The sequence below is a fragment of the Hippopotamus amphibius genome, chromosome 1 (genome assembly GCF_030028045.1).
Source record: "Hippopotamus amphibius kiboko isolate mHipAmp2 chromosome 1, mHipAmp2.hap2, whole genome shotgun sequence".
Lineage (NCBI taxonomy): Eukaryota > Metazoa > Chordata > Mammalia > Artiodactyla > Hippopotamidae > Hippopotamus > Hippopotamus amphibius.
Genome location: NC_080186.1, coordinates 39,066,680 through 39,088,898, shown reverse-complemented (window position 1 = coordinate 39,088,898; position 22,219 = coordinate 39,066,680). Strand labels below are relative to the sequence as shown.

Genomic DNA, 22,219 nt, shown 5'->3' with positions numbered 1-22,219 from the left:
GAAGCATTTCATATTGAGTTTAAATCTGTGTGCACAGCCTCTACTGTTCTACTGGGGGCAACCGAGACTCGGAAAGAGGAAGTGACTTGGCCATGCACTAAGTGTGAGTTGGCAGCCGGGCCGGAGGTTGAAGTTTGATCTCATACTTTTTCTAACCACACGAACCCGGGCTAAGCCTCAGGGCTGGTACTGCTGTGGATGGGTTCAGAAAGGGCTACGAGCAGATCCCAGAACACCAAAAGCAACGCCCTGTGGCCCGGGGCTCCTTTCTAGGGTAAACATCAGCTAGTGGACGGTTCAGAGTTTAGAGGGCCTGCGGGAAGGGGCGGGGTGGAAAAACCGGTCTCTCCTTCAGGCAACGGTGGGCGCACCAAGCCTGTAACCCAAATCGACGCTGCTGCCGCCTCCGCCCGCCCCACAACCAGCGACACACTGCCCTCCGCGCCCAGCCCACCCTCGAGACGAAACTTGGTCCCCAAAATGTAAGGAACGAGGGGCGCAGGAACAAAGCGACCCCAAGCGGCCCCCCTCCTTTCCGGGCGCCCCCGAAGCGAGCGGACGTGGACTACCAGTCCCGACATGCCGCGCGCCGGCAGACCCTCGACCACCGCCACGCCGGCGCTGTGCCGCGCGCCGGGACACGTAGTCCGCGACTCGGGGGGGAGGGGGCGCGGGCGGCCGCGCGCGCCAGGACGGGCCGGCCCGGCGTCCGGTCAAGCCCAGGGAGCCCGCCGGCCGCCCGGGCCTCACCTCGACGATGCGGGCGCACTGGGTCCCCTTGCCGGCGCCGGGACCGCCGAGGACGAACACGACCTGCGGCCTCATGAGGCGGTGCGGGCAGAGGAAAAGCGACCGGCCGGTCAGCAGCGGGAGGCTAAGGCCTAGGACGTGCAGCAGCCGCCGGCCGCAGCGGCTAAGCATGCACCGCGGCTCGGCCGGACGCTGAGGTAGCTGACAGCAGCCGGGCCGGCGTTGGCGCGGGGCGGGGCGCGGAGAAGGGGGCGGGCCGAACCGGCGCCCGCCGCGGCCCCGCCGCGGTGGCTGCTGAGGCGTCCGCGCCGCGGCCGGAAGGGGCGGGGCTTCCGCTGTTCGCTCGTTGGCCGCGCTCCGGCGTCCTCCCCGCCCCTCTGCGGGCTCATTCATTTGTTCGGTCCTTTCTCCTGAGCCTCCTGGTGTCCGGCGTGTGCTGGCGTCTGGGACGTGACCCACGGGAGAGCAAAACCCATTGTCTCTGCTCGCAAGTATAAATTTCAAGGGGCAAGCAGCCGACCTGAAGAAGTCGACACGCGAATAAATAAATACAAATTGTAATATAAGCTTTGAAGGAACCAAACGGAGGAATAACAAGAGATGCATGTAATTTGGGTAAAGTAGTCAGACAGCTGAAGACGTGATATGCAAGCCAAGACATGAGCATAGGAAAGAGCAAAACTAAGCAAAGACTGGGATAGAGTGTCCCATAGAGAGAAAAGGCGAGTGCAAAAACCGTAAAACTTTCAACTGTTAGAGCAACTGAAAGGCCAGTGAGATCAGAGCTGTGTGAACGAGGGAGGGACTGAAAGGTGGGAGAGTTTGGCTGATGGCAGGTCAGTCAGGCCTTTAGGTTAAGGAAAGGCCTTTTAACTTCCAAATATTCTAATTGCAATGGAAAGCCCTTTTAACTATAACTCCATTTCCCTGCCCCTTACATTAGGGAAACATCTTGAGAAGAAAAGGAGTCCAAGGAATGAGTCTTAATGAACAGACCTTTAAAAGGTAGAGAGAGAAGGAGGAACCTGAGAAGGCAGAACCAGAAAGGTAAGAGGAAAATCAGGAGAATGTGGTGTTCCAGCAAAGAGTGTTTGGGTGGGATGGTGGTGAACACTGTGTTAAAACCCAATTGGGGGGTGGGGGCTGGGCGGGGGGAGATTGAATTGGGAGATTGGAATCGCCATATACACATTTTTAATAAGAGAAAAAAAATCAAATTGTACACTTTAAATATATGCAGTTTATTGTATGTCAATTATGTCTCAATGAAAGTTCTTAAAAAAATGAGTACAGATAAATTGGATTTGGCAACAGGGAGGCTTATGAACTCTACAGTTCTGCCCAAAGCAAATCGTCTAATATGGTAGTCCTTAGCCACATGTGGCAATTTAAATTAATTACATTAAAAACAATTGAAAATTCTATTCCTCAGTCACAATAACAACCTTTTAAGAGCTCGGTAGTCACATGTGGCTAGTGGAAATTGTATTGGACAGCACACATACAGAACCTTTCTGTCATCACAAAAAGTTCTATCAGTCAATGCTGTACTCTTGCTTGTATTTAAGCTGCTAGGAATGATTTGATAGAAAGGAAGAGAGGTAACCCCTTGGGAAGCAATATCAGATGGGCAGGTCCGAAGGGCACGTGGAGGGCCTCAGATGACTTAAAAGGTCTTAGAGAGGAAGATGTTCATTTGTAACAGGAATTACAAGAAGGGTAGAGTTGCAGGAGGGTCTGAAGGTGGGAAGAGTTCCTGTCTGATAACTTTTATTTTCTCAATAAAGAAAGGGCTACATTACCTGAGGGGAAGGGGAGGGGACTAGGATATTTGAAGAGAGAGAAGCTATGAAATAGACATCTTTGAGACTGGAAAATGTGTGTTTCTAAAGAAAACTAATCAGTAGGACTTCTGGAAAGTATTAAGAGCTCTTTTGGTTTTTGAGATCATGGATTTAAAATAATTAAAGATATTTGGCTGTTCAGGTGCAGGCAGAGAGAAGGCAGGCTGCTGAGTTCATCTGGGATTGGTGTTTTGCCAGCAACAACAACAGAGGGAGAGAAGACTAAGGGAGTGTTTGCAAGAGAATGTTTCTGATGATGTATGCAGAATCGAAGTCATACAGAAAAGCAAATGGTGGCATGTGAGGTCTAATAGTGGGGGAGTAGAGGGGAGCCAGGAAAGGGGCCAAGGTATTAGAAGTATTGGTGTCAAAGAATGGTTGCTATGGGGTACTTGAGCATGTGAGTGGGCAGGGATTACAGATGCTGGTGGTCTGAGTGGAATATTTGGAACTGAGGTATGAGAAGTTGTGAGTTTCTGCAGATGCTGAAATCCAGGGTGAGCCCATGGGAATGGAAGACTGAAGCAGATGCACACCCTGTTATTAGAACTGAGAGGGTGGGGTGTTCAATTTTTTATCCAATTAGAAGTTTAAGTGAGATAGTATTGACATGAAGAGAGAGACTACAAGAGAGAAACTAAGTTGTTGAGGGCAGAGTGCCAGGAAGGGATATAAACAGGAGGGGAGGATGGTGGTACACCCTTTTGTCTGGCTACCACCACTTTCCTTTTCCCTGTACTACCCCTTTCCTCTTCCCTCACACAGTATTTTCGGCCTCTTCCCCATCTTTTGTCCCATCTCCTCCACTCTTTTTTAATTTGCTTGTTTCCAATCCTCCTCCCTTTCTTTTCCCACTTCTAACTTCCTCCCCTTCTCCTCATCTACTTCTCTTTTCCTTTTCTTCTCCCCACCCTCTTTCTTTGCCCCTCTAATACCTTCTCCCTTCAGTTTCTACTTTCTTCCTTTCCACATTTCTACCTTTCCCTTCCCATCATGGAAAAAGGAATGGAATATCTCAGATCATCACAGCTAGAGAAGTCTTATTAATAACTTATTATTCATATTGCTTCAAAACATTCCCTTTTTTGCTTGTTTATTCAGACCTATCATAGCTACCATCTTGTAGATTTAGTGACATAGATGTTACTATTATACTCATTTTGCAGATGAAACCAAAGCCAAAAGTTGTCTGAGGACAGCCAGCCAGTAAGCAGCAGGAGCTGGAATTCAGCTAGTTGTTGTTGTTGCTGTAGAGTTGGCATTATCTCATTTAAAAAGCAGAGCACATCAAGGTTGAAAGGAACTGTAGAGTTCCTAAGTCCAAAGTCTTCATGTTACCAAAGGGCAAGAGGTAAGAAAGGAAGTTCCTGGTCCAAGATCTTTTCCCATTTAGTACAACAAATATCAGGACTCAAGGAGGATTAATAGGCAGGGGCTGACTAAGAGTAGGGAGACCTATGTTTAAGTCCCAATGCTACCAATAAATCACTGTAACCTTAGGAAACGCCTGTGAATCTTGGAACTTCAGTGCTTCATTTTTGAACTAGGAAATGGAGAAAAGGGTTAAATGAAAGCCTTGGTTAGATGACCTCAAACTATCCTACTGTGTTTAGTTTTTTGATTAGAAGAGGGACCGTTACCCAATCGCTGCTACTATGCCTGTTGAGGGCGTGTCCCTGGTACCTAGCATAGGGATCTGCAAACATTTTCTGTAAAGAGCCAGATAAGAAGTATTTAGGTTTTGTGGGCCATACCATCTCTGTTCAGCTACACAGCTTTGCTATTATAGTAAAAAGCAGCCTCAGACAATACATAAAGAAATGAACTGATAATGTTCCAAAAAACTTTTTTTAACAGACACTGAAATTTGAACATTATGTAATTTGCATGTGTCTCAAAATGTTCTTCTTTTATTTTTTTCACCCATTTAAAAATGCAAAACCATTGTTAGCTTCTAAGTCTGTACCAAAACAGGTGGCCACAGGCTACAGTTGCTGCCCGCTGTCCTGGCAGAATGCCTAGTGTTAGAAGTCCAATCCACGCTCAGAGGAAGGCTCTAAATCCTCCACCTGCCAGGAAAGAGGACCTAGGACATATGTCAGCTGAAAATAAGAATGACTGGTCATATTATTAAGAGGTAGTAGGAGTACAAAAAAGGCCATACTGAAGCAAATGTGCCTCTTTTTCGTTTGTGCATTTTCTCTTAAGTGACTTTTCTGTATCTCTTATGGCATAATTGCCAGGGTTGAAAGATGTTAAGGTGAGGGGTTCTGTGTAAAAGGGTCTAGGAAGCGATTCTTTGGTTTTTGACGAAGGCCTTGTGCCCTTTTCACATGCATTAGGAAAGAAACAAAAAAATAGTCTTTCTGGCTCCATGATAGAGTCCACCAGAACTAATGATTCCACATAGGAGTCTGGGTTCAAAACTTCACTGTATACTTACAGTAATCTGTAGTGATTTTTATCTCTTTGACTCCCTGGAGAACTTGACTACAGTGGGCTCAGTACTTAGTATCCTACACCTTGTCCACCTCCTGCCAACTATGCCAGGCAACTAAGGAAAATACTAAGGAAGAAAGATATAAAAAAAGTGAAACCTAGATATTCACATCTGCCAAGGGGTTTCCAGGAACAATTTATTATTTGTTGGCTTTTTGGGCATATTCTGGTTATCTACTCCTACATAACAAACCTTAGTGGATTACAACAACAAGGAATGTTTGGCATGGGAACCCCACCCTGTACCCCAAATGTCACACACATTTGGTGACCAGAAGTGTTCAGTATGAGTAGTGCTGTGGGTAGAGAGAGGAGACACATGGAAGAGTTTTTCCAGAACACCTGTTTACCACACCAGTTGGTCCCATGGAGCCAAGCCAAGGAAGCTAGGATTCATAAAAGACCCCTTGCTACTCTGATGCCCGAACATTTAACCCCTCTGCTTGTCTAGAGTGAAAGGTCTAACTCTTCGCACCTAGGTCCTAATTTGTCCCCAAAGTATTCATTTTGCCTTAGCCTAATATCAGTACACCTACTCCTTGGAGGTGGCAGAGAAGCAATGAGTTCCACTTAGATGCATGCAATCAGACCCTCAATAAGAATATGTCTCAATAAGTATATATGGAATAAATGGCTGTCACCTATAGAGGGCCATTCCCTACTTAAATCCATAGAGTGAATCCATTGATTAAATAAATTTGATTAATATCTATTGAATATCCACTATGTGCCAAGCATTTTACTTATATTACTTAGTTTTTGGATTATATTCAAACTTTTAAATAATCAGTACTATCAGAATGTTTGTAGAGATTTCTTGGCCAGGATTTGCTGTGCCAGGCATCAATCCTCTAATTGTAGGATCATGAGGAGGTCCTAGGTGTCCAAGGAGAGGGAAAGAGGGCACTCAAAGTTCTCAGGCAAGTAGCTATATCCAACTCATACAGAAATAATTCACTTTTAACCACCAACACAATCTTACCAGTTGTCTGTTGGCTAAACATCAAGCCTTGCCTTACAAAATCCTCGTAATGCTGTGAAGTTAGTAGTCATTTTGCAGATCGAAAAAGAGAGCCAGGAGTGGAAGTACTTTGTTCAAGGCCACAGAGGCAGTAGATAGCAAAGTCAAACTTAAATTTAGCATGTATAGCTTCAAAATATGCATTCTTTCTGAGATAAAAATTTCCATACCCACAAAATCCCTTCAAAGTAAGTTCTGTTATAGAGGGGAAGACCGATCTCAGAAAGATGTATAACAGGAGCTATCCTCAAAACCCACTCCTATCCATATGTGTTTATTTATCAAGTGTATTAGGTCTTTGTGGCTTATATTCTGTGTGTGCATACTATTCCCAGAGTATAGCTATGTTCCTAGTGAACACTCAAGGGGCTTAAGAAGTAGGGCCTTGTCACCATTTATGTCCTATTTATCATAATTGTCCTTTAGATATCATTCCAATACTTTCGTTTTCCCATTCTTGACCACACCTTTTTGCTGGTGTGTGCTACTCATTTTACAGGATTCAGCTCAGATTTTACCTCCTCTGGGAGGCTCTCTCTAAATTCCCAAGACTGGGTTAGGTGCCCCTCTTTTGTGTTTCTACACCCACTACCACCCCCACCCACACACTTACTCCATCCCTGGTTTACTTCTGTTGTAGCACCGTGGGGTATTGTGTATCCACACTAGATTTAGAGCTCCTTGAAGGAAGAAACTATGTCTGATTACTGTTTGTACAACATAACAATGTGTTACCGTTACAACGTGACTTACTCTCTTAAGGGAATGCCAAGGTTCTTGGAAGACTTAGAATATATAACTTGGTTGCTGCCATTCAAGTTCTATCTATAGCAGTCTTTGGCAACTACCTCCTTGTAATTCTAGAAATACCTTTCTTGAGTATACCTAGGAACTGGTTTCTAGGATCAGTCTGGGTGATGGAGCAAAGACAGGGCATGTGGTGGCACAGATGGGTGGGTGGCAGGCCATATGCTTTGCATTCAGGCGTTCATAGCCATCTATTATAAATTGTGATCTATTTCCTGGAGGGATGCTTAGCCCATTACATGGCCTGATGCTTAATGGGGGTTCTAAAATGAAGATTTATGTTATTCAGATTTGCATGGTTATTGCTGTAATGCTTTATCAAAGGACCTTTTATCAAAGATACTGAGAGCACTGGTTAAAAGAAATGTGGTCTTTTAAAACCTGATGTGCCAAATCTAGCAACAGACAATACACCTACCCTCCTGGGAGTGACTTTGTCGGCTGAGCTCAGTTCATACTGCAGAATGGCAGGCTGACCAGTGAAAGGAGATTATCTTTGGCAGGTCTTACAGCATTTTTGCCTGTTAACTTTGCAAGCCTAGGTAGTTTGGTTATACCTATGGTTTCTTTGTCTGCACAATTAGGATGATGGTAAAAAAAAAAAAATCAGCTTAGCCAATACTTACAGAGAATTTACTGATGTGTGTGATTTGATCATTCTAGTCTTTATTCCAAACAATCCAAGCTCTAAAAAATAAGTAAAATAAGTCAACATGACTTGACACATAAATTATTATTACTTCTTCCAAGAGGTTTGAGTCTCAAAGGAATTGTGCATAAATTGACAGATTAACAATCCCCCTTAAAAATATGATGTTCCTTAAAAGCAAAGCTGTAGTTGTTTTCAAAAAGCCACAGTCCAGCTTAGCTCAGAAGTGTAAATAGAGAAAGGGAAAATTGGGTCTTTGGAGAAATGTAGTAAATAAGGGCAGAACTGGTAACTGATTCCAACTTCCCTGTTCCTGGTGATAACAATAGCTCTTTAATTCCCATGACTAGCCTATTAGCAGACACATCAGGGTTTATAGCACTGAACATTTACCAGGTCTAATCGTAAAGACCATGTCACGTGGTCAGGGACTGAAAGGGAATAAGGAAAAACGAAAACAGTTGATATTTAGAATGTAGAATTTTGGATTAATTTTTCCCTTTACATTTTTTTTCTTTGTAGCATTGTTTCTGTGACAAATTCATACATTTTTTAAAAGTATGACGTACTGGAAATCGTTCTCTGTGAAGCAAATTAAAGTGCTTAGAAATTTGAAAAGTAATACCAGTAGCTTTTCTCTCTGGGGGCCAATAGCCATAGGAATTCCATGGTGTCCTGAAATGACATAAGTATATATAAACAAGGATCAAAGAATAGCACAGTATATATTCAGTCTATTTAAACTGGCCTGTAATCTAACAATAATTCATATTTGCTTTGGATAATTACCTCTTAAAATTGTGCCTTCCTTGTTCTTTGCTTGTCATGTCCTTCCAATTCCCCATACCATCTAGCACACAGCTTAATGAATAGTAGATCCTTGGTAGAGCATTTGTAGATTTTATTTCACTAAGCTTATTCCCTAATTTAACAAATCATCCCCTTAATCTTTATGTATGAATAGCAGTGTGTTGCTCATTTATTAGCACTGTCAGTTGTCACTACACCTGGACTGATAGTATATGGGCAGCCTTTTAATTAACTTTCACACTTATGAGTTAACTCTTTTATGATAATGTATAATATGCAAATGAGGAAAATCAATCTTAGAGAGTCTAAATGCCAGAACTGGGGCCAGATCCCCAAAACCAATGCTTGTCACATTATACCATAATTCAAAAAAAAATGTTTATACCTAAGGAATAAGCCCTTTGGACTCCTCCAAGTTGGCCTACATGTGAGGCTGAGTCATTCCAGTCCAAAAATGAAGTCAGTAATTACTTTTCATTCAATTAAAAAAAAATCTACTTTATCCATAGCATTTAATGTATATCCTACTTAGAAGTCCAGTGGTAATAAAGTGTTTAATTGAAGTCTTTTCAAGTTATTATTAAGCAAAAAAGAAGGCATTTATCTTATTGTTGTTCAAAAAATTAGCATATATTCAACTCTCCTCTTGCCCCTTCCTTTCTTCTTTTTAAACAGACTTTATTTTTTAAGAACAGTTTTAGATTAACAGGAAAATTGAGAATATAGTACAGAGTCTCCTCATACCCACCCCCCACAGTTTCCCTTTATTAACATCTTATATTTAGTATGGTACATTTGTTACAATTAACTATCCATTATTGGTCACTATTATTAATTAAGGTCCATAGTTTATTTACATTTTTAAAATTTTTAAACTAGTCTCATTTTTTTCCTGTTCCATGATCCCAGCCATGATACCACATTACATTTAGTTATCTCTTTAGGCTCCTCTTAGCTAGTTTCTCAGACTTTCCTTGTTTTGATAACCTTGACAGTTTTGAGAAGTACAGGTCAGATATTTAATAGGATTCCCCACTGTTGGAATTTGTCTGATATTTTTCTTGGAATAAGTCTGGATTTATAGATTATTGGAAGGAAGATCACAGATGTAAAGTGCCATTTTCATCACAGCATATCAAATATACTTATTGGCCTTGATCACCTGGCTGAAATACTGAGGGTCAGGTTTCTCACTGTAAAGTTACTCTTTCCCCCACTCCTTTACATACTGTATGCTTTGGAAGGATATCACTATGCCCAACCTACACCTAAGGAGTAGGGAGTTGTGCGTTATGCTTGCCCCTTCCTTTTTGTCTAATTCATATCATCTTACATTTCTCTTTAAGATATTTTAAAGTAGTTCTTTAAAAAAAACACAAATCATGAGGGGTCCACACAAAATTTTTTTCTTTTACATCTTAAATTCAATTGGTAGTCAAATTCTGTTGAGTCTACCTTCAAAATATACACAGAATCCAACAACCTCTCACCACCTCCATTGCTGCCATTCCAGTTCAAGCCATCAATCTCTCCCTTATGTTATTGCAGCAATCTTCTAACTGGTCTCTTTGCTTCTGCCTTTGCTCCCTACAGTTTATTCTCTATGTGGCAACCATAGTGATGCTTTTAAAATCTAAAATCAGGTCTTGTCAGTCTTCTATTTAAAATCTTCCATTGGCTTCCTGTCTAACTCAAGAGTGCAGCTAAGTCCTTGTAAGCCCTATGTGATCTACCAACACTGCCTCCTCTTCATCTGTTGATATTCTTCTAACCCACTTTGCTCATCACATACTGGCCTTCTGCTCTTCCTTGAAGATGCGAGGAAACTCTCACCCCAGGGCCTTTGCACTTAATGTAAAGCATGGCAGCCATCAAAGTGTGCCACTTGTATCTCTCTCTAGACAGAACTTGACATTTAGCTGCAAAGAGTACACTTGGCTGACAGCCTCTTGTGGTCTTCTGTATCTGCCTTAACTTTAGTGCTTGCTCTTTATGGGAAGGTTGAGGCAGTGACTGAGCAGAGCAAGGGTTCTAGTCATTTCTACCTAATGTGGGATTCCTCTAATGGACAACCTTTGCTCCAGAGTTCCCCACTGGGTAAGCCAACACTTCGTCAGATGTGCATCACTGCCTGAGGCTCTTCCTGCTCTCACACCAGAGCAGAGGAACTCACCAGCATTTCTCTTAGAATGTGTGCCCTATTTCCTAGGAATTTTTCCAGGAAAACAGAATGACGCTGTGTGGAGCATATATTTCTTGGCTAGTTTGATACATTTTTCAGGATAATGTTTTCACCCTCTCAAAAGGGTGGATGCTTTTCAGAACAATACAGCCTACAAACGCAGCTCAGACTTCAAGACGCTCCCATATTGCTCAGGAAACTAACAAAAGTCTAGAGAAATGTAAGTGACATTTCGAATCTGGACTTTGCACTAACTAGCTGTGTGATCCCTTGTTGAATAGGGAGAGTAATACCTACTTGTGCTGTTAGGACAGTTGTATAAGGTAATGGTGGAGAAGGCTCAATTACCAACAATACTTGTGGAGATAATTCTAAACCATCACACTAATATTAATGCCACATGCCATATATATAATGCCAATACCATATATAATACCAATATTCGTATATATTTTGGAGAGAAATATAAATGGCTTATAAATTTGTCACGTTCTCTTATGCTCAAACAGGAAAGAATTAAAAAATTCTTGTTATTGAGCGGAGAGGACGATTCTTAGGGAAAAAACTGGAAGGAATCTAATTTCCCCTCTCTTGTCCATTCAATCGAGGGCTTTGATCCGCTTCTAGTGCCGAGGGGGGAAGAGAGCAGGGAGCACTTCCGGCTTCCTCTGCCGTCCTCTCATCCGCTGTGTTGGGCTTTTTATCGCGCGTGCTCGAGGCCCGTCCCACCCCGGAACTTAGCCGTTGATGACATTGAAGGGTTTAAATCCTCCGGAACCTGATCCCGGAGCGCGGGTGGCGCCCTCCTTTCTCCACAGAGGCTTTGCATTGGTCGGCGCGGGACCGGTTCGGGCGCTGATTGGCTGGCGCACCAGGGCGTCGCGGCGACATGCGTGACGCCTCCGGCACCGCCCCTGCTCCCTGACGGGTTGGGCTTCTGACCAGTCAGCAGGCGTGGCGCGGGCTTCAGTTTCTCAATCTTGTGTTTGCCGCCCTGCTTCCCGCGACCCCAACGTCCCTGACGCGGGGCGGACTCGGCGGAGGCGCTCCTTGGAGGCGACCTGTGTTCCGACCCAACAAACAAACCCCATCGCGGCGGAGGTTGCGGTGAGTGGGGTTTTGTGCTTTGGTTCGCCTGAGGGGCGTCAGCGGGGCGGGGGGATACGCGGTGGGCAATACTCTGGGCCCCGAGGTGGGTTCGGCCCTCCAGCAGCCTGGACTAACGACGTGAAGGGAAGCTAGTAGGAGAAATAAATTAAGCGGACCATGAACTCCTTGGGGATCGTTTGTACTTAGGTGTGTGAACGAGGTTTGCAATCGATAACGTGCCGTTTAAAGTTTTTACTGTGAAAATGTCTTGACTTCAGTCCTGTATGTTCGGACAGCTGCGTAGTAAGGGATCAGTTAACGTTTGAAGTTCGTGGTCTACTGAAAGTAATGTATAAGTAACAAAGCGTGAGAATGCTGTGTATGTGAACGCAGGCGGTGGTAACACCACCATGGTGTTTAGGAGATGGTTTCACAGAGGAGTTGATATTCGGATTGGATTGTGAAGGATGCTGGGGGTTTACCGGGACCTTCCAAGTAAAGGGAACTCGGGAACTGCAGGTGGGTCACTTTGATTGTGGTGTAGGAGGCGTGAATAAGGGATTGAGTTTGGAATAATAGGGTGGGGCCAGATTTTGAAGGTCCTTTATTCTGTACATAAAGAAGAGCCATCAACTCTTTAAGCAGATTTATATAGAAATAACCCTTCTAGCAGCACTGTGATTTACTATTTACATTTCAGTAAATCTGGTGAGAGTTGATGAAGTCAGGAACTGAGGTAGTGGAGATGGAAAGACAGAATTTGTATTGGGGAAGAGGGAGGAAGGAGAGGTAAGGATGACTTGATGGTTTCCATTTCATACACAGTGATGCTGTTACCCAGGGAGACTGTTTTGCTAGGTATCGGGGAGACTGTTTTGCTAGGTATAGGTGTTAGTGGTTTTAGTTTCGCTCGCTTTAGTTGCTTGTGTCAGAATAAACTGTCTCATGTGTTCTTTTATTTTTATTTTGGCACACGGGCTTAGTTGCTCCGTGGCATGTGGGATCTTCCGGGAGCAGGGATCGAACCCATGTCCTCTGCATTGGCAGGCGGATTCTTAACCACTGCGCCACCTAGGAAGCCCCATCATGTGTTCTCTTAAAATGAGAAGTAGATCAACATTATCTTTTTACCCAAATGCATAAAGGAAGAGAAAATATGGAGTTTTAAGACTCATTTGTTTAATGAAGAAAAATGGCACTTTATTACCTCGTAGAGTTACAACTATCAATCTGACATGACAACCAAGTAGCATAGAAGGACTTTAGAGTTTCAAACATGCATTCCATAGACGCTGCATGAAGTCCAGATACCTCTAAGAGGGACTTTTTATCAACCTTACAAGGGAACTTTGAATAGGATTTTGTTCTTGTAAATATGTCCAGCTTCTGACTTTTAACTAAAAAATTCTTCTAAATGACTTCTGCACCAGCATGAATAACTCTCTCCTTCCTTATTTTGCTTTAAACAATTCTCTTTTGCTAGAATTGAAGTAGAATGTACAGGGCCTAAAGATTAACCCTAAGATTTAATAAAAGAAGATAGCAAATAGTGAACTGTAAAGAAAGGACTTTGAGGTCTGTATTTTGCTTAGATGATATTTAGATGTAGCTATCCAGTGGGCAATTAGAAATATGGGCTTGAAACTCAGAGGAGAGGCGGAAGCTGAAAGTTTGCTGTATACAGATAGGTGTGGAAACAGTGGGAGTGGATGAGATTACCCAGAGAGGGTATGTGGAGCCAAAAAAACACCACTGACTTGACATTAATACAAGTTAGTTTGTGGGTATGCAGCGTTTGTCCCCATCTCCACAAGACTGAATATTCATTGACTTTATTATAGACCCGATAAATAATTACCCCAAATTGTTCCTATTTGCTGCTTTGTGGTTTTCTGAATATTGTGAGGCTTTTGGTCTAAATCTCATGTATTAAATACTACCTGCCCTACCCTGCTCACTAAATTAATACAAGGATCTTGGGGCAGAATCTGTGCTTTCCTTAATGAATAGATACATTGGTGGGTTTTGCTACCTAGAATAAATATTAACATTAATTTATAGGCTGAATACTATAGAGTATGAAAATGATCAGAATCCACAAGCACTTTATCTTATTCTGGATGAAGACGCTTCATATAAGTAACTCAACTTTGTCTATTATTTTGTCAATATGTGGTTGAATCTGGTTTCTTTTTATTTTTTGCTTCTGTCACTCATTAATCTTTTTATTTCTTTAAGATCCTGAGCATGTGAAATTGAATAAATCATTCACTGACTATCATGGAGCCTACACATCCTCTTGCAGGGTCCCAGATGAATTCCAGGTATAGAAATATGTTTACCAAATTTTTTTTTCACAGCTGCTCACATAACTTCGGTTGGAATAGAGGGGTAAAAAATAATCTGTAGAACCAGAAAATCTGGTCCATGTCCCAGCTCTACTACTTATTAGGTGGGTGACCGTGATCAAGTTACTTAAATTCTCTAAGCCTCAGTTTCCTCACCTGTAAATTGGGGACAGTAATCTCTAATGGAAGATTATTGTGAAGGGCTAAATAAGATTACTAAACTAAAGGGTCTGGGACATAGTAGGCACTCGGTAAATATTAGTCTCATTTCTTCATTCCCTTAGTTTCACAGAGGATCTTTTTATTGATGAAAAATAGTACCTGAACTTTTGAGGCTAAAGATCATATCCATATTTATTTACATTCCAGACAAATGGGAAAGTGGTTGAATTCCTTCCTTCTTCTAAACCCTAATTCTTCAATGGGAAAATTTTCACATTGGATGTACCAAGCTTCCTAAATGTCCCTAAGCCTTTTCCCACTTATGTGGTGTAGGAAAGAGGAGCTTGCCATCTGTCTCCTAATTTTCTCAGTCTGTCACTACTTTGAGGACCAAGCAAACTGGCTTGTGTCATTTGGCTCTTTAGACCATTTATTGTTCTTTTATCCCCTAGAGAAGAACAATTAATGCTGATGTGTGAATTTTTTTTTCTTTTAAACTAGAATTACATCCAAGAGTTACCTTTATTCTCTGTATTATTTTTCTCTGTGCCAGATGTTCTTGATGAAGACAGTGGGAAACATGACCCAAAGAGGCTATCATATTATTTTTGCTTAATTTTGGCCCTTCTGTTTTATCCTGTTGCTACCTCTTATTCTTTGAAAATTTGTCAACCTCTGTTCTTCTCTTTGATTTTATTATTGGGTCAAATTCATTCCCTACATTCTAGGGAAGATAATATACTCATGTGATTTAAACTCATTTTTCCTGATATAGTCAACTCTAGTTTTTTAATTCATTTATTGAGCTCTGGTTTTCAGTAATCTCTGGGCTTTCGGGCAGCAGTTTTGAATTATTTTTAGTTACAGACCGCTTTAAATATCTGAGAGCCATGAATCTCATTCCCTAATGAAAAGTACTTTTATACATACATACAAAATTTTACATACAATTTCAGGGTGTCTGTGTCTCTCTTACCTCTAAAGTCTACGTGTATACCTAGATTATGAAAAAGACTAATAACAGCATTTATCGAAATCTTGCTCTGCCAGGTTTTGTACTAAGCACTTTGCATACATTATTTTTATTTAATCCTCACAATAAACCCCTGAGGAGTAGGTACTATTACTATCCCCTTCTCTTTTTTTAAAAATGAGGAAACTAGCATAGAGAGATTAACCAACCCAAAGTTATACAGTTGGTAAATGGTATAGCCAGTATTTAAACCTGAAATGATTTCTACTCTGTACTGCAAGAAAGTTAACCTGAAGTAGTGTCGGTTGGGCTTTAAAGGTACTACGGACTACTTAGAGCAAAAAGAAATAGCTAACATCGAGCACTTACAGTAAGCCAGGGATTTTTCTAAGCATTTAACATATATTGATATTATTCTGTTTAACAGCTGAGGAGACTGAGGCACAGAGACATTATACAACTTGATCAAGTTCACGCAGCCAGCAAATTTTGAAGCCAGATTTCAGAACTAAGCAGTTGATTTCCAGGCTTTGCTTTTAAGCCTATGTCATACTGCCTCTCACCAACTGGTAAATACATTAGCTACAGAGACGTAGATAAGTTGACAGTTTGTCACTTACTATCTTTGTGACCTTGAACAAATTTCTTAATTTCAGACCGCGTCCTCATTTCAAAAAAGGGAGATTGAAAATCCTTATAGATATTATGAGCTGAAATCAGACAAAGATTTGAAAGTACATAACTAAGAATGTGGTAGAGCCGGACTGAACCCAGGCTCTGAGGCACTACATCATTCAGCCTCTAGTAGTATGAGCTTTGAAATCAGCCACACTTAGATTCAAATTCCAGCTCTGCTACTTAGTTGTTGTGTCAAGTTATAAAAGTTACAATTTGTTATCTGTAAAGTGGACAATAAAGTGTTTCTGAAACAGTTTTAGTGAGAAATATTGTATATGTAAAGTGCCCAGTAGGATGCCTGGTACATAGTAGGTGATCAGTAAACGGGCTAATATTTTAGTTGAGAAGTTTTAGCAAATGAAACATGAAAGTAAGATCTAGAACAATGGGGAAAAAAGATCTAGAACAATGTAGTCTTAGTGCATGATGTGATAAATATTTTTTCAGTTCAACTATTTAATAGTCTACTGCCATGCAAATGCACTTTTGTAGGTAGCTCACTGTCAGAGCTTTCTTACTTTAATTATGTGTGACTTTAGCTGATATTTTCTCCCAATCCTTTCTTTCGCTTCCTTTTCTTATTGTAGTTTTCTCGTGTTTCTCACTTATGTGAAATAAAAACTTTGTGATGATATCCTATATTATTTAACTTTGAAACCTTGCTTTACATTGCTTGCATGATCTTTGTTGAGGAATTATTAACGATGTCCTTTTGATGCTTCAATAATTAAACATTATACTCCAATAAAGATCTGGGAAAAAAACAAAACACACCTAAAAAAAACAATTAAATGTATGTGTGGTACTTCCCTGGCAGTCCAGTGGTTGGTTAATTAAGACTCCAAGCTTCCACTGTACAAAGCACCAGTTGGATCCCTGGTCAGGGAACCAAGATCCCACATGCTGCATGGCACTGCCCCCCCTCAAAAAACAGAAAACTTATGTGATAGGGCCCAAGATACCAAATTTGGAAACCCTGAAAAGTTCTTGTGCTTTTCATAATTTTTTATGAATTATCTAGAAATTAGTTCAGAAGGACGGATATTCATTTTAAATTTAAATGTAAATTCATGGTTTATATTCATTTTTCTGTTACTTAAAGAAGATTTTATGGAATATAGTTATAAATATTACAGATATTCCCAGTTCTTTTTCAAAAGGCTCATGTGTATATAAATATATATATGAATAGGAAAAAAAAGGACAGAAAAAAAAGTCATACCTAAATTCTGAGTGCTCATTCTCTTGATAGTAGAGTTACAAACGATTTTTCTTTTCTTTTTACTTCTTAAAAATATTTTTCAAGTCTTCTAAAATTACAAAAATAATCTGAAAAGCCCTACCATTTAAAGTTAAACTGTTTCTTGTAAAATTTCTACTATTTGTTTTTCATTGTGCTTTGATTTTAAAAAAAAATTTTTTTTAAGGTTTTCTTCAATCAGGATGGTGCCTTTCTATTTTCCTCCATCAAAATGTGCACTTTGGAACCCAATGCCAATTGGAGATTTCATCTACTTACATCTCAGTTACTACAGGTATAAGATGTTTTTCTTTTCAAATCAAACTAGTATAAACAGGAGTCAAAAGAATATGTAAGGCAATGATTACTGTGACTAATTTTTTTTTAAACTTTTCCATTCAGGAGCTCCCCTCATACAAAATAGTCTTTCTGCTGCTTCTTAAATCTGTTCCTTGTGCTTTTGAGAAGTAATCTTAATTTCACAGTTAAAATATTCTACAAATCTGAAGTTCTAGGTATTACAGGAATTCAAAAGAAACAAAATATAATAAAAACTGAAAAGAGTTTTTCATCATGCTTCAGCATGGTGTCTTTGAAGAACATTGAGAAGATTGAACTGATTTGGAGTGGATTGACCGTATTAGAAGGATCATGAAGGATTATGTTATGGCCAGGAAAGAATGACATAGAAGGCTAGGCTTCAAGTAATAGAGAATAGAGATCCATTGCGATTTTATATATGAGAGTTACTTGTTAAAAGCAATTTTAAGAAGGATGGATCATACTGAGGAGTGCCTAGAGTCAGTGTAAATGTGAGATGGTTTTCTGTAATCTAAGCAACGTAGATTTATTCTATACTGGTTTAAAGTGGTATAACTGGATTCAGACTTCCTGGAGGGTCAAATCTTGATTTTACCCTTTCTTATTTAAGTGACCTCAGTAAAGTAGCCAAGGATCAGTTTCTTTATTTATAAAATGGGTATATGACACTTGTTTCATAGTACTCTTGTAAGGATTCAATGAGACAGGGTCTAAAGCAGCAGTTGGCACAGTGCCTAGATAGAAGAGGTAGTCAAAAAATGTTAGCTCTTATAAGGGTTCAGAGCAGTGTAGCAGTGTTGAGATCAAGAAGAAAGAATGAAACATGGTGTTTTGAAGAAACTATAGCATTTGATGATCAACTAAATAGAGGAAATAAAGGAAAATTACAAGTCAAAAAGTATTTAAGTTCTAAACCAGTTGGCAGAGAAGGGTGGTATCATTGACAAATGCAGAGAGTGTTATGTGGAAGTTCAATTAAATATTTGTTAGACTTGTTCATTCTTTTCTACATGTCTGTTAACCTATATTTTCTATTGCTATCTTTCTGTGCAACATTTTGAGTAATTTCTTTTGTTCTTCAGCTCTCCTAATTTTCTCTTCAGCTATGCTTAGCTGCCATCTAACCTATTCATTTAGGTTTTTAAATATGGAAGTATACTTTATATGTGAAACATTTTTAATATATACACACAGTTTATAGAATAATAAATTTGTCTGGTCTTTTTCGATAGGTTCTTGTTCCTTGCTCATATTTTGCAGTCCCTTTTCTATTTCTTTAAACATGTGAATTGTATTAATATTCTGTATTCAGTAATGCTAGTATCTGAAGTCCATAGGTAATATGTAAACAAATGGATGTGACTATTTCTATCAAACTTTATTTATAAAAACAGGAGGCCTCATAATTTCTTGATCCCTGCTCTGGTTCATAGAATTAGGTAATGCCTGGAGAACAACTATAACTTCAGTGTCTGCTTATTGCAATTCTGCTTTCCAGGCAGCCCTCCTTACCCCATGCCTTTGACTCTAGGATTTCCCCATAATGATCTTTCTGTACATTTTAAAAGATGTGTATTATATTTTAGGCAACATTTCACGGCAGGAAGGACTTTTAGTCTGTCAGATCCACCACATTCGTAAAAGACTTTTGTTATTTTTCAGAAATCCAAAGGTTGTGGTAACTGAAAAGACCATCCGACTTGCTTGTCGTCATGCTAAGCAGAATAAGAAAAACTTGCCATGCTTTTTACTTGGTTCTGTCACAGTAGATGAAGGTAATATATTTTGAAAAAATTATTTTCATGAGTATAATAGATTTTATGTTTGCTGTTTCAGTCAATTATTGTCGTGTACTCTGGCTAATTTTCTTTGCTGTGTACCAACCTAATGAAGATGAATAAAAGTTGGCACCACTCATCATAGACTTCACCGTCTGGTCAGGTGGATGAATATATATGCAAGCCATTTTTTTAAAATGAGAGTTTAGTTGTACTCTTAGTATGAACAAAATGCTTTTCTATAACCTAGGCTTGTTTGGTTGATTTCACATTTCATAATTGGTGTGTGATAGAATAACTGCTATTTTTGTTCTTCAGATGAAGAAAGTGTAACATTGACAATAGATCGTTTTGATCCCGGTCGAGAGGTACCTGAATGCTTAGAAAGAACCCCTACTGCGTCTCTTCCTGGGGACTTTGTGATCCCATGCAAAATTCACACTCAAGGACTCTGTTCAAGAGAAACAATAGTTTACAATACAGATGACTTCAGTTCAGCTTTTAAGGTGAGATTTGTTGATAATGTGATTATTCCTAATTCAACACAAGAATCTAACTATGCATACTATGTTAGATTTTAATAAACCCATATTTAATAGGTATTCATATAATTTCTGACTAGATAATTGTTGACCTAAAATGCAATTAAATATGGTTTCTGAGGACAGAAATCCTAGGTAGGTAATATGGGTAGCACTCTAGAAGAAGAAACAACATGACCAAGGTGGCAAAGTGCAAGATGTGCTCAGGGTAACATTGAGGGTGGAGATTTTTCCTGGATTTGTGGGCAGTCAGCCTTGAGTATTAGCTTGTCTAGAAAATAGGGAGCCTGTCTGCCAGGCTGAGGAATTTGAACTTTGTCTAATGGGCCATGTTTTTCATTGAAAATTTCTGAAAAGAGGAAATACTTAAATCAGGCATGCTTAATGTGATAGGTCAGGCTGACTGAAGTCAGAATAGTTAGGCCATTGCAGTAGTCAGGTGTTTATTAGAGAGGGGTGTATTAGCCTATAGCAGAGTGGTGGCAGTGAGAACAGAAAGGACACACTGTGCGTGAGCAACTACAGAGGAAGAACTAACTTGACAATTTGGGGTGATAAGAAAAGAATCAAGGACTTCCCTGGTGGCACAGTGGTTAAGAGTCGGCCTGCCAATGCAGGTGACGCAGTTTCAATCCCTGGTCTGGGAAGATCCCACATGCCTCAGAGAAGCTAAGCCTGTGTGCCACAACTGCCTGCAAGCTGCAACTACTGAGCCCATGCACCTCAGAGCCCACATGCCACGACTACTGAGCCCACACACTGCAACTATTGAAGCCGTCTCACCTAGAGCCTGTGCTACGCAACAAGAGAAGCCACTGCACTGAGAAGCCTGTGCACCACAACGAAGAGTAGCTTCTGCTTGTCACAACTAGAGAAAAGCTCAAGTGCAGCAATGAAGACCCAGTGCAGCCAAAAAGAAAAGAATCAGAGAGGAATGGATTTTAGATTCTCTGAGACTGAGTCAAAGTTAATTTGTGTCCATTTTTACCCATGTAATAAATATTTATTGAAAGCGACATTCTCCAGTAAGACTTTAAAATGCTGCTGGGACATATAGGTTGGAAATATGTGATGGAGCTTGGTAGAGTAAGTCTTTTTTGCTTCAATGTAATTATTCACATACCCTTTTGGTTACATGGAAGAAATTAGAGAATGGAAATGTTGCAAATCAGAAATTGTTTAATTTTGTTAATGTAAGATATATGAAACAAAACCTTTAGAGATATGGACAAATTGCGAAGTTTTAAAATAATTTTATAATATTGATTCCTCAGGCTCTGCAGCATCATGTGTGTAGCAAAGATTCCCTGGATTGTGGTAAACTGCTTTCCCTAAGAGCTCATATCACTTCCAGGGAGAGTTTGGACACTGTGGATTTTGACTTGGATTGGGCAGCAGTAACCCTAGCAAATACCTTTAAATGCACACCTGTGAAGCCCATCCCCATTATTCCAACAGCTCTGGCAAGAAACTTGAGCAGTGATCTGAATATTTCTCAAGTTCAGGGTACCTATAAATATGGGTAAGTAAAAGACCTGTTCATCCAAAATTTTAAATTTTGGCCATGTTAGTATATTTTCATGTTACTCACATAATATGAAGTAATTGTTTGGTCAGTTTATCTGCCTGAGATCTGTGGTGGCTAGATAAATAACCAGGGAAGGTGAAAAATAAAGTTGTTAATTTTTGCTGAATATAGTTTTCTGATACTGAGCCTAATGGAGGCTAGAGAATTATTTATAATATGCAGTTTTAGTTGTGAATAATGAGCACTGCAGATAAAGGAGATAATTAAATAAAAATGTATACTACTCTTGCTTACCAAATTGTCAACCACTTGAGGGTGGAGTTTCCTCACATTGCTGACGCAGCATCCTCTCTTGCTTCCTATCACCACTCTCAGTTTCTTAGCAAATGTAAGCCAAATTGCTTGCTTTCTGATCCTCAGCAGGGCTGCTTCCCTGAATCCTCATCTACTTTCTTTATCCATTGTCTGCTGAGCTAGGTCAGACAATGTAAGCACCCACTGCTTTAAAGTCTAAGCAATTCACTTCTGGCTTCCTTTCCCACTGACTCCACCCTAGTTCCTGTTAGGTCTCTAGAGCTGAAAATGTTTGGCAAGGTAAACGCAACTCCAAGTCTTATCTACCAAAAATGACTCTTCAAAAGAGGATAAGAAAAAGGATTTTCTTTTCAGAGAATCCCTGGAAGAGCAAGAAAGTTCCCACATGCTGGTCAGAGCACCTTTGTGGGTGGAGTGGCACAGGGGAAAGTGTTGCTATATTCCAAAATCATGGAATGGCCGAAGGTGATAGTGATGAAAAATGTTCGAATTAAATTAGACATTTAATTCTCTTGAAGTGATAAAGTACTTCTCAACTGGGACATAGAAATTTGTATTAAAATTAACCAAAAAATTAATTTATTTTCCTTAGTTCCTGTGTCCATCTAGTAGTGAAGCATGAATTTACCTTCCTTTGAATTATTCCTTTGTGACCCCTTGGCATGCTAGCAGTAACCCAGGAT

The 22,219-nt window shown here is 40.3% G+C and overlaps 2 protein-coding genes across 8 annotated transcripts in view; one reads left to right on the top strand and one right to left on the bottom strand.

The window, feature by feature from the left end:
- Positions 1–1,064, bottom strand: part of CMPK1 (cytidine/uridine monophosphate kinase 1) — a 30,297-nt gene extending 29,233 nt beyond the window's left edge. The window contains exon 1 of the mRNA XM_057710140.1: positions 751–1,064. Within this exon, the coding sequence (XP_057566123.1) occupies positions 751–921 (171 nt within the window). The 5' untranslated portion in view covers positions 922–1,064. The remainder of the gene's footprint in view (positions 1–750) is intronic.
- Positions 1,065–1,215: 151 nt separating this feature from the next.
- The window catches only part of STIL (STIL centriolar assembly protein), a 63,545-nt gene continuing 42,541 nt past the window's right edge, over positions 1,216–22,219 (top strand). For 3 of the 7 annotated variants that reach the window (XR_009049269.1, XM_057710126.1, XM_057710111.1), the window contains exons 1-7: positions 1,216–1,797; positions 11,381–11,669; positions 13,890–13,975; positions 17,240–17,347; positions 19,036–19,148; positions 19,470–19,657; positions 20,968–21,215. Coding sequence is in view for 6 of the 7 variants with exons in the window: in XM_057710126.1 (XP_057566109.1) it covers positions 13,932–13,975; positions 17,240–17,347; positions 19,036–19,148; positions 19,470–19,657; positions 20,968–21,215 (701 nt within the window). In the remaining variant the exon portion in view is untranslated. The remainder of the gene's footprint in view (positions 1,798–11,380; positions 11,670–13,889; positions 13,976–17,239; positions 17,348–19,035; positions 19,149–19,469; positions 19,658–20,967; positions 21,216–22,219) is intronic. The other 4 variants (XM_057710094.1, XM_057710086.1, XM_057710117.1 and 1 more) reach the window with 4 other exon arrangements.